At 42.0% G+C, this 16,678-nt stretch overlaps 1 protein-coding gene across 6 annotated transcripts in view; it reads left to right on the top strand.

Annotated features, from left to right (window-relative positions):
- SPEF2 (sperm flagellar 2) overlaps positions 1–6,187 on the top strand; it is a 164,243-nt gene extending 158,056 nt beyond the window's left edge. For 3 of the 6 annotated variants that reach the window (XM_077896239.1, XM_077896241.1, XM_077896237.1), the window contains one exon: positions 5,871–6,180. In XM_077896239.1, the coding sequence (XP_077752365.1) occupies positions 5,871–5,960 (90 nt within the window). In that variant the 3' untranslated portion in view covers positions 5,961–6,180. Of the gene's footprint in view, positions 1–5,870 lie in introns of all 6 variants that reach the window. The other 3 variants (XM_077896243.1, XM_077896242.1, XM_077896238.1) reach the window with 2 other exon arrangements.
- Positions 6,188–16,678: the final 10,491 nt, after the last annotated feature.

Genomic DNA, 16,678 nt, shown 5'->3' with positions numbered 1-16,678 from the left:
AGCTCAGACAGGCCAGACTATGATACACAGAGGGCAGCAAGGTCCAGGAGAGTAGAGGTAGCTAGCAGTTCCATGGATGATACTCTCAGCATTACGGAGCTGCCTCATCACACATGCCTCATCAGCCTCATCAGGGCTACCTTGGACCTACGACAGAAGGCTGGAGTAGATGAGATTAAAGTTGAGTGAGTGGCAGTATTAGTGTTCCAGATCATTTCAGCCCTCTGATGACTAGCTCATGACTGAGGAGTATGGAGACTAGAATCCCCCTTTGCCAAAGAGAACTAAGGAGACTATGACCCCCACCAAGTGCCGACATTGTCACCGCACTCTAATCATGCATCGTTGGTGTAATGCATTATAGTGACAGTGCACACAAAAGACTGGCTGGCAGGTCCATCAGGGAAACACTGGGCAAGATGGAGAAACTGAGGACAAAACCCAGAGAGACTGGACCAACTCAGAAGGAGGAAGCAAGAAAAGAAGAGCTGCCTCCCAGAGTTCACAGTAACCCGACAAGTCTGTACCACACGTGCTGGACATGCATCCACCAGGATGGTGCCAGGTGTCCTACAGCAAGGGCTAAGGCAGACAGAGGCAGACCCCCTTTAACAGTGGGGTAAGCGTGCAACCCCTTCCCATAGCAGTTTGGCTCTATGAAATCTCCTTATTTGGCTCCTGTTAGTTGTTTATTGGACTATAAAGCATTTGCTGCGTTTAAGATAAAAGCACTTTCACTTTGATAAAATGAAGGTGATCTCAGATGCATTTCTCCTGACTTCTCAGTGATAAGCTTCCATGCCCAGAAGTGAGACTACTGTGACTTGAATATCTTCAGACCCAAATTTGTTCTAAACCACGGATCTTTCTTTTTACATGGAGATTCTATGACCTATGTTGGTCAAATCACTGAGATGGATTCTGACAAGCTAACAGACTCTCATCTAGTAGTGAAGTGTGATGATAGCATTTAAGAACTCAGGAGTCATGGGACTGAATCTCGGGTATGCTACTTACTTGATATCCGACTTTAACTTTCTCTTCGTCTCGGCTTTCTCATCTGTTAAATGGGAATAACAGCCATTCCTACTCAAAGGATTGTGGTAGAATTAAATGAGATCATGCGTAGGAAGCATATGGCATGGTTCCAGACACTCAGCAGATACTTCAGCAGTGACGGCTCTTACAATTACTCTTCACTACTGAGCACTTACTACTAATGCTAGTAATATAAGTTTCCATGAGAGACAAAAGAAGTACGAAACTTAGTTTCCACTCTCAAACAAATTCCACTTCTGTTTGCAACAGAATTTTTACATGCAAGAATTACAAGAGAATGATAGAAGGTAAGCCACCCAAGCACATTATAGGAATTCAAAACATAGGACGTGCTTTTTTCCTAGAAGCTGAGTCTTCAAAGGTGGCCAGGATTGTTGAAAGTGGAGGGACAGGAGATGAGGTGTACATGGATTTGCTGTCGGGGTGGAGAGAGAACAGCATCACAGGGAAAAGGAGAGGCGGGTGCAAAGGTGTGGACTCAGGGCTGCGTGGGAGGAAGGGGAGCTAGTTGGCTTCTGAGCAAGGGTCTGATGTGACATCAGCATCTTCATCCCAAAGTGCTTTTTTTTTCTTGTATCTTCACCATATCATATCATTATGTGTCTACATGTAATAGAGCTCTTAAAGAAAAAGTTGTGTCTCTTTATATAAATAGGCTAAAATATCTGGAAACGTGGTTAGCAATTATTCCAAGTTGCTATACTCATACGTTCCACAAACATTTACTGTTTGCATCAAAACTGATATGTTACATGTCCCTTTATGGTTTCTTATACCTCAGATTTTCATTTAATAAAGACTAGCTCCTTTCCCCACTTGGGAGGAGGAGGGCATAGGTCAGTGTGACCCTAGAATTAGTGGGGACAGAGCACACCGGAACTAGATGAAGGGATGGCGAGAAGAGGGTGAGAGAGGATGGGAGAGAGTCTCCAGTTGTGGGGACCTACCCCCCTTTCTTGCTTTCTTCTGAGCCAGCATCATTCTGTGTAAGGTAGATTCCAGAGGCACATCACCTTGACTACATCTCATCCTGCATGGCTGTTCTATGTTTCAGGGAAGAGCCCTCTCATTTTGAACCTGTCAGATAATTTTTGAAACCCCTTAGAAGTCTGTATGTTAGAATTCATCTTATATTACCAAGAACCAGTAGGAACATAAAGTGATGCCGCAATTATTTCCTCCTTACGAAGTCAGATGATTTTGGGAGCATCTTTACTCTGGCCAGACTAGATATAATTAACTTGCAGAGAAGAGTCTGTTCAGCATTTTCCCCAGAAAAGAAAAGAGCCAGTGGATGACTGCCTTTGAGTCAGCCCCTTGAAAAGGTGTTCTGACTCCTAGGGAAAGTGAGAGTCCATGGGGCTCTTTTTAACTGATGTATTATTTCCCGCATTTTGGAAGGAATCTGATCACCTGCAGTACCCCCCCACCCCCCCACCCCCATCCCCGGTGCTGGCCTCGCAGCTCTGTCTCCAGCAAGGTGGGATGTCTGCCAGGACATGGGGCTGCGGCCTACTCGGTCCCAGGAGCGATCCTACATCCTGACCTCCAGCACCCTGTCCACACATTCTGCGCACCCCCCAATGTGTGCTGCACCCTCTGGCTGAGAGCCAGCTGGCGTGGGGGGTCCCACCTCCAGGGAGTCCCAGGACCAGCACGGCCTGACCCTCGACAGCGGGAAGCCGGTTGGCCTGTCACCAGTCTGTCCATTCCTTCGTTGCCCAAGGGCTTCTGCAGGTCAGCGGCCTCGGCCCCCTGTGCCCGCACCCCCCACCCTCCTCCCTGCCCCTCCACCTCCAGTCGAGAACCGCCTAGGACTCATCCCTGTGACCGTCGATCAGAGAGCTGAGACTGTCACCTAAAAAGCTGAAGCCTCGATACTCTAAACTGAAAGCACTTCCCTTTCCAGTAAGACACTCTGCTCTCATTTTCACTAAGCAAAAAAGAAAAGAGAGAGAAAAATAAATAAATAAATAAATAAATAAATAAATAAATAAATAAATAAATAAGGGAAAAGGAAAAAAAAAATCTCCGAAGACTCAGTTTCTGTCAAACCCATCCTGTCACCATTGCTGCTCCAGATATCCATGTACAAGTAAATAGATCACATTTTAAAATGAACTTTAACCACAGCGATGTTATTTGAAGATCTTTCAAGATAAGTAGAGCAAAAGCTAGAATGTGGTTTTTCAGGTTAAAATGTTGTTTGCTGTTATAAACAGTGGGAAGCGAAGGTTGTTGCCTGATAGCTCTGTGTTTACCAGCTTTGTGTTTGGAAGCAGCAACATTTTAAAATGTGTATTTGAAAAAAATGGGTATTCATAATGATTTTGGTAGGTTTTATTTTTGCTCCTATTGGGAGGAGGCCTGGCTTTGTGGTTGAGAGAGTGGGCCCAGGAGCCACACTGATTGGGTTCACACCTACAAACTGTGTGACCTTGGGCAAGTGACCTCATGGTGCCTTGGTTTCTCTATCTGTAAGATAGGATTACCAGACCCTCAAAGGGCTCCTGTATGGATTAGATAATGTACAAAGTGCCTAGCTCAGTGGTTGGCAGGTAGAAAGCACCCGGTAATAAATGTTAGATATTATGATTATTATCACTCTTCCTACTATTTCTGGTTTGCTGGTAGTTGTAGTGCCCAGGAAGTATTTCTGAGCCATGTGAAATTATATGTGGATAAATAAATAAGCTGGCATTTCATCTCCTGAATTCAGTGTCTCCTCTTTGGAAAGAAAGAAAAGGCTTTCATTTGTTTGTGGTGCTATGATGACAAAGAATCCAAACCGATGTCTCAGAAATCCCCACGTGACCACACATGGGGAAAATCCAGATTTTGTGTTGGATTTTATAATCATTCGATTAAAGTAATTTATTTAACTTCTACTTTCATAGTTCCTTTTTTTTTTAAGATTTTATTTATTTATTTATTCATGAGAGACACAGAAAGAGAGAGAGGCAGAGACGCAGGCAGAGGGAGAAGCAGGCTCCATGAAGGAAGCCTGACATGGGACTCCATCCCGGGTCTCTAGGATCACACCCTGGGCTGAAGGCAGAGCTAAACCGCTGAGCCACCCAGGCTGCCCAACTTTCATAGTTCTTATACAAAGAGGTCATTTCAAATGATGTTCCTAAATTATTAAGAAAATGCTTTGGTGAAATAAATGTAATAAGATCAATGAGGATACTGTAACTGGGTTGTTAGCAGAATCAATTTCCCATGACCAATATATTTACAAATATAAATGAATACATGATTTTCTATACTAACCAAATAAATGTAGTTTCTTATAATGAACACATGCTGATCAAATGTAAATTACTTTTAGCAAACCTGTAAACCTGTACATCCTTAACATTTGGGTTTTCATTCAATAGGAGATAATAATAAATCTTTTAGTGTTAAAATCCGAATGTCACAGGAGAATTTCTATAAGCAAGTGAGTCAGGACCCATTATGTGAGGACAAAATATGAAATATTAAGGTGTTTAAAAATAGAAGGAATTAATGACTTGAAGGAATTTTCATCCCACTATTACTTCAAGGTATCTGACTTTAAAATATTCCCCAACCTTCTCCTTTATCTTCATAACAAAATATGATGGCTGCTTTGGTGCCTTGTGTTTTCAAGGCACACATGTCAAACAATTCCAGACTCTCTCAGCTCATCCCCCATTACCTGCTATTGAAAACTATGGCCTCTGACTTCAACGGCAAACTTACCCAGGGCTGGTTTAAACATCTGGAGTTTATGATTTTGTCCATGCTGCCGAGTGTCAGGTGATCACAGGTCAGCTCACTCCTTCACCCCCAAATGAGCATTCAGTAGTCAGCATTAGTTATCAAAAGTACACTATTCAAAAGTGATATGTTAATAACAACTGTGGTGGATAGGACCAGAAAGATCAATGGTGAGTGGATGTTCTTTTTCACTTAGTTCACTCAGGTTTGACCTCTGGCTGCAGGAAATCTGTATTTTCAAAGAATAAGGTCTCACAAGAAAATGATTCACTTTGATTCCTGGCATGACTTATGATAAGCAATGTGTGTGTCACTTGGCAGGGGTCAGCTCAGATAGTCAACTAACTCATGTCTCTATGAGTAAAATGACCTCAGTCAAATCGAAACCTTTGGAACTCAGCTCTGAGGAAAAGAAACTTACACTCTTAAAACATTTCCCCAAAATTGTGGAGAAGAAAAGAAACCACATATATATAATTCTACATTTTCCACGTGTTTGTACCCCTCTACATTTTGATAAAATTTTAAATTTATGTTTTCAATATCTGTGATTTAAAATGTAAGATGCTGGTATTTTAAATGGATGAAAAGCATATCTTCTATTCCTAATATTAAAAAAACATGGAAAAATGAGAAAATCTCCCCTGCAAAAAAAAAAAATCTACTGGTCTGAAATTCTACAAATCTGTAGACATGATTGATTTGGCATTAGGATTTTTCTTTAATACAAAATGAATACAGTTCATTCATTAACAGGGACATAACACTTGGGCTTGTTCATCATGTGCCAAATCCTATGTAATTGCTTTGTACGACTATTATTTAATATAATAGGACAGTTTCATTCATTATTAAATTAGGAAACAAAGGCTCCAAGATCTTTGATCTCTTTCCAAGGGTACAGCCTGTAAGATGCTAAGTGACATTTAAAATAAATAGAAAATTATTTTCTTAAAGAAAAAAGTAAAAATGAAAACACTGTTTCATCACTGCCATATATTAGATGATCATTAATCCTAAATCACTTAATTAACTTTTGTTGCTTCTCTTTGTATCTCTTTGCTTAGGATATTAAAATAATTCTCCAAAGGAGTGAGCATGTACAAGGAAGTGATGGAGAAAGATCTCCTTCAAGACTTACAGAGGAAAAGAAATGAAGACAAGGGTGTGATTTTTATAATTTGGCAATGGATCTTCCAAACATGAAATGTAAACAAGGTGTTTGTCATATGTGTTGTCATTAGAAGTATAGAAATGACCCCTACCAAGTTATGAAGAGTAATGAAAAAGGGGCCTTCTTTAACCCAGAGAATATTCTATAATAAACCTTAATTACAGAGCAAAAATCCTAAGAAGGAATTCATTTTGAAGTGATTCTGAATAGACGGCACCAGGACAATATGTTCAAAAATAAACACAAACGTTAAGTCATGAAAGTACTTTCATGACTTGTACCCGTGAGAAGTACTTACATTAGGCAAACTTAGTGAAAATCCCCCGAAGTTCCACATCAGGGAAGTATTGATACATACATTTCATCATTCTTGCTCCATGTGCAGTAGAATTCTGAGGTTCATCCCACTAGCCGAAGAGAAGATTGTGTTATCAGCTGCTGGTACGGCCATGCTCCTATCATCTATTCCTAATAGAATATAATGTTTCCTATCTAGATAGATGTATTTGCACAATTATATCTTTTTATTTGTGTAAATTAGTGACTCAAAGCCAGTGATACTTATCTCAAGACAAAAAAAAAAAAAAATTTGTGAGTGATAATGTATTCTCAGTGGTGGGCCTTATGTGAAAGAAACCCCTGCTTGATCTCCATCCCTCCTGGCTGCTCCTTCTGAGGCTCCCTGGCTTCTGGATCCTCCTTTTTCACTCAACCTCCAAATATTGGAGGGCCTCAGATCTCAGCCTCCTCCATCTACAGTCAATCCTTGGATGACTCAACCATTTCCATTAGTTTGTGGGTATTATAGAGGCTAACACTGAAATTTCCATTCCCATCATCCCCCAGAATCCAAACTTCAGTCATACCGTCCATTTGATTATATATCATAGTCATTGTAAACTCAATCTGTCCAAGCCAATGCTGGGGGCCTTTCTTAATACAAGTGAGGTCTTGTTACCCCTCAGCTCCAACCCTCTCTCAGCATCCTATCTCATGCAGCCCCCAGCCCAAGTTCTCACCTTGAGCTTACTTGTTACCTCTCTGATCTTATCTCCTACTGTTTTGCCCTTTGCCCACTCTACTTAAGTGACAAATCCACCTTGTTGAACTTAGAACACACCAGCACACTTCGGTCTCGGGTCCTTTGTATGTACTTTTTTCTCTGCCTGGAATGATTTTCTCCCAAATAACTGCATGGCTTGTTTTAGGTGCCTGTTTAAATGACACTTTGTCAGGAAGCCTTCCTTCAACACATAACAAACTAGACATAACCCGCAACCCAACACAACATATTATTTTCCATTGTACTTATCAACATCTGACAAACTACATGTTTATTCTTTTGTTTGCCCGTCACTCCACTAGGTTGTAAGTTCCATGAAGTCAGAGAGTCTCTTGTATTTTCTTCATTGCAACGCTCTTAGACCTAAGACTAAACTCATAGCCAGCTTTAAGTTGTATTAATACATTTGTGCAAAATGTGTGGAAATATCACATTAGGATTGATCACTAAAACAACAAGAAATCCAAAGACAATTTCTATTGTTATTAATAATTATATTCTCTTTCAGAGAGTTATACATCTCCTTAGTTTACTTCCTGTGGGCTCCATTACCAGAATCCTTATCTTCAAAATGTTGGAGGATGGTGGTGACCCAGAAGCACAGGAATGGAAAAGAAATTCTGCCAGAGATTTCCAAATTCAATCTAGCTGGTTCACATGCAATTCCAGTTATTACCAGATAATTCTAGTTATTCTAGAGAAGGGAGGAGAAGAATAACTGAAAATCAAGTTCAAACAAGTAAAATATGATGAGGATGCAGGCAATAAACGAATCCACATTTCATCAAGGATTGAATAAGGCAAGGCAACAGTACTTTGCAATAGAAAAAAATTAAAAGCAGAGCTAACAATATCCCTCGCTCTCCTAATGTTCTTGCACAACATTGTTAAATAAGGAAATTGCAGAACTGTCCTCCTGGGGCCCATTGACTCATCTAAGTAGTAGGAGAACAACCACCACATGAAAGGTCTCCCTGGTGGGTATTCGCTACCATGTCACAATCTCTTAATCATCACCAAGACTGAGCAGATGTGACTGGGCATTACCCAAAGCTGTGAAAGGAGCTCTCCCACACAGGTCCTAGAGCAGACAAAGCGTGGGACTTCACATCGAAACCAGAAGCTGTATGGGAGTCTCCCAGACAAAGGAAGAATGTGCTAGAACTCATCTACCTGAGGACCTCTCAAGTCTTAAAAGTCTAGAAAATGCCTAACTATCTTCAAAGGATTTTGGTGCTGCTTTTGCACTAAATATTGCTATGTCCTCCAGCTACTACCTTTGTAGCTGGATATCAGCTACCTTTCTCTGGATATCACTGTGGCCTTTACAGGATTATTCATAATACCCTTGGGAACAAAGTCAACAATTATGGACTGAGTGCAAGGACAAGTGAGTTTGGAACCAGTGGAGGGACACAAAAGATTCATCACACAAATTATTCATTATGTGTCTTCCTCAGTGGACTGCCAGCTAGCTACAGGAACTACTACCCCTGTCTGTCTTACTGATCTCTATGATGCAAAACATCAACAAAGACATTCAAAAAGGGATCCAGGATCCAGGTGAACTGTAATTATGGCAGATAGTGTTGGAAGAGATTTGAATTAAACTATGTTTAATAAGAGAAAGAGGACCCAATAACAAGTTTAAGGGACTAATATAGGTGACTATAGATAGTAATAGCTGCTAGTTTTGAGGGTTTACTATGAGGCAGGCATGCCACCGAGAGCTTTCCAAGCATTGTCTCCATTAGTTCTCACAACCCTGTAAGGTAGGTACTCTTAGGATTGCCATTTACATAGAATGAAAACGACATTCAGAGAGATGATTAACTTGCCCTAAGTCACACAGCTGGTAAGTAATAGAGTAGGAACTCGATATTAACACCAAAAGCCATCCTCTTACCCATTTTGCTCAACTTATATACAAAAAAAAAAATTGCACAAGCACAGGATGGAGGAAGTATGGCTTAACTGTGTTTAAAAATAAAAACAGAGACTCTGGGTGGCTCAGCAGTTGAGCGTCTGCCTTTGGCGCAAGGCATGATCCCGGGGTCCTGGGATCGAGTCCCACATTGGGCTTCCTGCAGCAAGCCAGCTTCTCCCTCTGCCTATGTCTCTGCCCCTCTCTCTCTCTCTCTTTCTCTCATGAATAAATAAATAAAATCCTTTAAAAAAAAAAAACTAAGGGTTTTATTCAGAGCAATTTGACTAGTTTGCTGTGCAATGTGGCCCCTAAAGAATCCAATGCCCTCAGAGAATTAGTGGTTGTAAGGAAGATGCTGACTTTCCTCTGATCTGTGGTGGCCAGACCTCAGGCGGCAATTCTGCGTGCAGTTCACGGTCACACGCTTCAATATATGCAGAGTTTATATATGCAGAGAAACTGATTTTTTTTATTCAGAAGTGAGAAAATTCAAGCCCCTTTGCCTTAGGCTGAGTAGAGAAGCTTCCACATTAAGGGACAGAGGAGTACTCTCTGCAGTCCCCAGGGATAAACCAACACTAGTGGGAATGTTGCACCATCCAGTTTTCAGAAGCTGCAAGCTCCCAGTTACTAGAAGAATCCTGACAAAGGCAAGTACCAAGTGGCAAAACATTTGGTGGCCATGACAAGAGTCCAGAGCTTTACCCCTGGTCCTACTCCTACTGCAATTCTTGTCTCTATTGAATCAGCTTCTCAGCTCTGCTACCTCAACTTCCATCTCCTCAAAGGGCCTCTCCAGCTTGGTCTTCCTTATGTATGGATCTCACTTTTCTTTAGAGCACTTTGATTAGGCTTGTGCCACAGTTTGAGCACCCTCTATTTCCTTGCACTAGAAGCCCTACCCATAGAGCCCAATGCCATACTCCAGCCACTTAGCTGTTAACTCTGTCTGAGCCAGCCGAGGGCTCCCTAAGGGAGGGTTACAATGGGTGCAGGTGGGATACAGACATTGGATGGGGCATTTGGCAGGATGCCCTATCCATCTCTGAGCTTCTTTGAGAACAGCTCCTCTTTCTAACTCCCAATTCTCCACTAATGGCAACACTTTCCATTCTCCCAGTCTTTGACACTCAGAATTTGTACCAAGTCCTTGCCTCCTGGCTGTCTCTCCCCCTTCAAGTTGGAGTCTTATTACCCCCTATAAATATCTCTCATATCTGTCTTCCCCTTTCAGTTCCCACCATCCCCAGCCTATTTCAAGAACCCTCAAAATCTTTCTTCTAGGCTCTTTTAGCTCTCAATTGACCCCCTACTTTCTGGGCCTTCTACATCTTCCCTTTTTCTGCCCCAATCCAGCCTCCGCACTACTCTTAAAATAATCTTCCTGAAACTCTGCTTAAGCATGTCACATTTTTGCTTAAAAGTTCCCTCTGAATCCTTGCTGTCAAATAAATTCCACATCTCTTAGAATATTACTTAGAATCTGACTCTTTCTATACTCATCATCTTTTTCTCACTCTCAGCTTCATATAGCTTCACTCAACATAGCCTCTGATACTTACAGATAACAAATACAGTACAGAGTAATGAATGAAGAGGGATGTTTCCTTTTACCAGAAATTCTAAAAGATGAGAGCAACTTTTTAGAATAAAGATGTTCCTATAATCTTTTTCACCCCTTGCATCAGATCTATTGAGAGAATTGATTTTGTCTTTTTAGGATTATTTGTGTGTGAGAGTATGTGTATGGAGGTGGTAAGAGGGTCACTTTCCTCCTCCCCAGATGGCTTCCTGCAGCTCTGGAGAAGACAGGCTGAGTGACATCAGGGTACATCTCCTAGAGGCTGGTTGACTCATGCAAGCTAATGAGAACCAAGAATTCCACCGTGATCAGGACATGTCCACTCTGAGGACATGGAGCCTGGTCTAAACCTGAATGGGTCAGCCCAGCAGACCCCACTGTCTGGGCTCTGCCTGATCTCCTCCCCCACACCTTAGCCCTCTAAACAAAGGGCCCTAACTGTGCCCCAACACCGTTTGCAACTTCTTCTGTCTTCTCTCCTATTTTACTGGCATATTTGACTTAATAATGAATTTATGTTGCCTGTTGGAGTAGCTCCGCCTGCAGTAGTTCTCATGTTCTCTGACAGACTTAGGAGGGCATCCTCTGTTCCTGGAGGCATCACCAAAGACCCTGTTAAGCTAGGGATAAATAAATCGATGAGCACATTCACTCTCAGATTCTTAGCATAAGAATGGAGTGAAATTTTGTTTTTTAAGCCTGTGTCAAAACAAATCTGGAAAGAGATGTCCCAAAGGGGCCACCCTGGGCTCAAAGCAGCGCCATGAGCGCTTGAGCTCCAAGCAACTGCTGTTGTGTCTTTGCTCACTTCATGCTAACCACAAAGAGACAGTGACACTGAGCACTGTCTGAAACAGCCTCACCTTGCTGTGCCCCCACAAACCAGGCTGAAACCACAACATCCTTCTCGCACGCGGCAGACCTTACTATGCGCTCGAAGGCTTACTCCTCTCCCACTAGTTTCACTGTTTGAGCCCATTTCATGGTACAGTCCCTGTAAATCAAGGAGAGCCTTTCCCACCAGCCTCCTTGCAAAAGTGTCTACAGGAAGAGTGCATTGGAAAACATCACTTAGCTTGCTCATGCTACAGGAGACTGTGACCATTTTTTCCTGAACTCAGGGGACCTTCGCAAAGTTTACCCATCGTGCCAGCGGGATTATTTGGAAAGTTCTTTTACAATGCTAAAGTACCACTTGTAAAACCTTGCAGCTGTTATTTCTTGCAGAGAGCAATTTCCTCCAACCTGATAACCATGTTTCTAAACACTGCATTTCCCTAAGGTAGCAAGCAGGTAGTAATAAATACTTCTTGGGTATTTGACATGTGCCAACCACTATTCTAAGCACTTTCTAAGAATTAACTCATTTCATTCTCATCTAGAGAGAACTCATAAGGTAGGTATATTGCTACTCTCACTGCTGAGGTGTGAAGGTTAAGCAGATCACCTAACCCACATAGCTGCTGAGGGTCTAGGATTCCAACCAGGGAGGGAAGTGATCTGCTTCCCCAGTCTTTATGCTCAACCCTCCAAGGGTGGTTCAGGTAGAGACATCGCAAGGTATAGCCATGTGTTTAAGTCCCCAGGAGCTCCCCTCAGCCAAGGACTGGTTCCTTGAACCCTCTGCCCTTTGAGCATTGCCTCCCTGCTGACAGAATTTTGCCATCAGGGTTCTTGGTCTATGGAAGATGACTCCACTCACCTACATACCTGACTTTTTGTGGCCTCCTGGCTTGCCTTGGCTGAATTGCTAATTTCACTCTCCTTCCTCCCCCTTATTCAGATCTTCATAAATCTGATCACAACATCTCTCTTTTTGGCCCTTGAACTAACGCATGTGGTCCATTCACCATCTAGCCCCCCGCTCAGTGGGAAGGGTCTAAACCCTTTCTCTTGACAAATACTTTGGACAGAGTATAGTGAGACAGATGAGTCTCCAGACCACTTTTCCCCTGCGAAGCCCTCTCCTGCAAAGCCATCATGATAAATCAAGTTTCTTCTGTCAGTCACAGGTTAATTTAATGGACATGTGCTCTAACTGAACTTCTCCAGTTTCCTTGACTGCATGATTCTGAGACCATTTGACATGAGAACACAGGCTGCAAACACAATGCCAGAGGGACTAGCATTTGAAAACTGTGGTTGCATGTCTGATTTCTTAAAAGCATGACTTCTCAGTCTATTTTTAATTTTCCCACTTTTAAGAGAACACAGGGAAGATTTCACTTTTAGTTCTACTATAGGAAAACAGCATATGCATCATGACAAACACAATTAACCTTCATTGTCAGTGGCAGAGAGGCCACAAGGCATGCATGATGAGTCACACACTAACTGGCTGCTACCAAGTGCTACCCAGTAGTACTGGGAGAAGTCTAGAATTCTTTTTTTTTTTTTTCTTTAAGAATATTTATTTGTTTATTTATTTATTTATTTGACAGAGAGAGAGAGAAAGTACACAAGCAAGGGGAGTAGCAGAGGGAGAGGGGGAAGCAGGCTGCCCACTGAGCAGAGAGCCTAACATGAGGCCCAATCCCAGGACACCAGATCACAACCTGAGCTGAAGACAGACGCTTAATCAACTGAACCACCCAGGTGGCTGAAGCCTGAAATTCTGATCCACATGCAAAATCTCTTAAATTGGAAATATTGACAACTCTTTCAAATATTTTTTTCATTCAAATATTTTAAAACACTGTGAGAGCCAGTTCTGTGTAAACCAAATGATTATATTTGTGGGCCTTATATGTGGTCCATTGCTGATCCATTTTCCATTGTCAGGTATCCCAAAGTAGGTCATTCACAGCAAGTCACAGAGTGGTTGTAGCAGCAAGAGTAGAGGCCACCAAACCCAATGCTTCACAGTACCGTGTGTACAGGGCCACAACTAGCTCATATAGCATCTTTGTGTGACTCCCCACAAGGCACTCTCTGGGAGACATCCCTTCCTTTAGACTCATATAATACATGGCAGGACACAACATATCAGGGAATAAAGTTCAGCCCCCATCTTCCTCTCAAATGGTTGCATTTTTGCAATGCACAAACTGCCCAGTCATCTACAGCAGACTTTGTATGCTTCACTCAGCATATCTGGACACTCAAACCATGTGAATGAAAAAATAGTCTGACGAAGGAAGGCCAAAGTTCTCCAGCTATCATGCAACTCCTTGGCTTCCCAGCATTTGAGCCCCTTACCAGGAGGCCAGGGGTGCACAGCTCAACCAAGACCAGGGTACAACCCCCTCTACAACCTATTGTCTTATTGCCTGCATCTCTCACCCATGCTAGACACAGTTGAGTAGAAAAGAGATATTAAACACATACATGGGATGAGGCTGAGCCTTAAAGAAGCCTGGAGGTGGTAGCCTTGGACAGGTCTAGTATTAAGCACAAAAACACATCATACAGCCTGTAAATGCATTTGCCCACATGTTCCTTTGCCTTAGGTGGTTGTCTAGCAATGCAACTTCCTTCCTAACTCTCAATTTTATCTCCAAGGCTAAGTTGAAATGGAAAAGTCAGCACAACTTCCTGTATTCATTCCTCCCCCTATGACTAAGAACAGGGCAAGACCACTGAAGTGGTGATTACTAGCAACTCACATATCAGTTATGATCAAACTATTGTTCCGGAAGCCACAGCTGGTGGATCTATTTCCAGTTGGCTGTGGACGCACTTTATAAGTTTCTCCCTTCTCAAAGAAATTCCCAGAGACAGAAGAACATGGTAAGAAGATATATTATTCCCCATGCCGATCCTGTCCCTCTTATTGCTACAATCACATCCCTTTTATTCTTTGGGGAAAGAATAATTATGAAAATAAGTATATCTTTTGGAAACCTTGTTACTGATTATAGGGGTGCTCTGGGTGAAGGCCCTACCCTGGTTCTCCTTTCATCCTCTGGTTCTGCATCTCTGTCCCCACCCACTCACGAGTACCAAACAACCTCATAGCTGAGCTACATGTGGGCAGCAGTTCTGGGGGCATCATGGCACCTATGAATGAAAAACAATCTCCTCTCCTTCAACTTTCCTGTGAGGCAACGTGTGCTGCTCTTTCCTGCACAGGATACAACAGATCTCCATTCCCACACTAGAGACAGCAAACGCTAAAAGAACAGTTTCACTAAAACCCTGGGACATGGAGTCTCTAAAAGAGAATGAAACTAAAAGAAGACAACATTTTTTTCTCCCATCCAGAATGCCATGGGGCCTCAATCCCCTCCCCGACCCCTCCACACACACCCTAGGACTCCAGTGTCCCAGATGCAGCTGGAGACAGATGCCCCTTAGGAGAAAGATACTCTGCAGAAGAAAAAGAATTCCTGGCAGGAGTGGTGATGCCCAGAGGAAAGAGGCAAACCCAGTGAAAAGTAAGAAATGACAGATTCTTTGCGGGGCAGCCTCATTTGTTTGTGAGCACATATAAGAACCATTTCAGTCTTCTCAAAGATCACCCCCCTCAAATGCTTGGGCAACATTTTTCAGGAGTCTAGTGGTCCCGAGAGAGTGGGTAGGTTTAGGGGCCAGAGAAGTTGAAATTATTGTAACGTAAAGTCACTACCCATAGGTAGTGACACTGGAGAAATCAAATTGAAAAGATTTGTGTATTTTAATCTTCAGAGCCTTTGTAAGATTTCCATATATTTTATCTTTTGCCTGCGGTGTTTTCTAGAATCAGTTGTATGTCCAATGGATCACTGAGGTAGAAGGGGATTCCTGTCCTGGGAAGATTTCCAGGAAGCATCAGGGTGGTGGGGACACTCCATGTCTGACCTTAGGAGATGGAACTGCCTACCCCTCTTCAATCTCTTCCCTCTTGGTGTCCGCATATCCAGTGTAGACCCTGAAACTTTGATGTTCTCTGACTCACAAGAAACCTGAGAACCCTAATAGCTCAAGAAGTTGAATCAGTTGTAACATTCTTAATGCAGCGTTTGGCTATTGAGAAATCAGATATTATTGCCAACTTCACACCCAGATTAGTATCATAGTTTGAATGGGGGGATTTGCAGGAAGAGCGTGAAGGTACCTCATGTGAGTGACTCATTCTACCTCCTCCGTCAAATGCTCACTTGGCAGATAAACCCCCAGTGACATCATTACATTCTCATATCCTCAAAAAGTAAGCCATGTGGCTTGGAGAATTTTCCTTTCCCACTGCACTTCTTAAGCCAGAGTACACTAGCATGACAAAGTCAGCAGTCATGTGTATGGAGGACCCATGGAGCCACAGAGCCACCATCTCCCTAGAGATTTGAGGGGGGAAAGTAATTGCTATATTTGCAAGAAGTTGCTCTTAAAATTTGTCCAAATAAATAATACACACACATAGAGAAGTTCAAAGGTTACACAGATATATGGTGAAAAGTAAGTTTCCTTTCCCATTCTTGTCTGCCCGTCCCACCAGGGCTACACCCAAGAGTCAACTACTATTACTAATTTCTTAATTATCCTTCCGGAGAAGATATTTTAAATACACCCCATTCTAATTTAACACAGATTGCAAATGATTTAAAACTGTGATTTTCAGATGGTAAAGTATGTATGAATCATCTGGGGATTTCCTTAAGATACTGATTTTGATTCAGTAAATCTTGAGTAGGACTAGGATTCTGCATTCCTGACAAGCTCCCCAGGTGATGATGCCAAGGCTCTTGGTCCATCGTGGGTCACACACCGAATAGCAGGTATTTAGAACCTTGTATTTACTCTAATGTGAACTAATGAGGTAAAAATGTGAATTAACACATGATTTTTCAGAAAGCAATCTTACAACACTGCTAAAATTAAAAATCATGAAGTCTCCAACACAGCAATCCCATTCTAACCCAGAGGAAAGCATTGTTCATTATTATATATATGTATCTATACACTTATTATTATATGTATGTGTGTATATATGTAAATATTCATTCATTTATTGCCCTGGAAACACATTAAGGAAAGCCCACTTATAGGAAATGATTGAGTTAACTGTGATATATCCATATCATGAAGCATTGCTCAGTCATTAAAAAAAAAAAAAAAAAAAAAGGACAGAGAGAAAAGCTTCGGAAGGTAACTAGTAGCTTTAAAGAAATTTCCACCAGCTATTGTTGAATGAGTAAAGCCGAATTCAGTGAA

This window comes from Canis aureus, chromosome 4 (genome assembly GCF_053574225.1).
Source record: "Canis aureus isolate CA01 chromosome 4, VMU_Caureus_v.1.0, whole genome shotgun sequence".
Classification (NCBI taxonomy): domain Eukaryota; kingdom Metazoa; phylum Chordata; class Mammalia; order Carnivora; family Canidae; genus Canis; species Canis aureus.
Note: the sequence above shows the minus strand (reverse complement) of the source record. Positions and strands in the feature narration are given on the sequence as shown.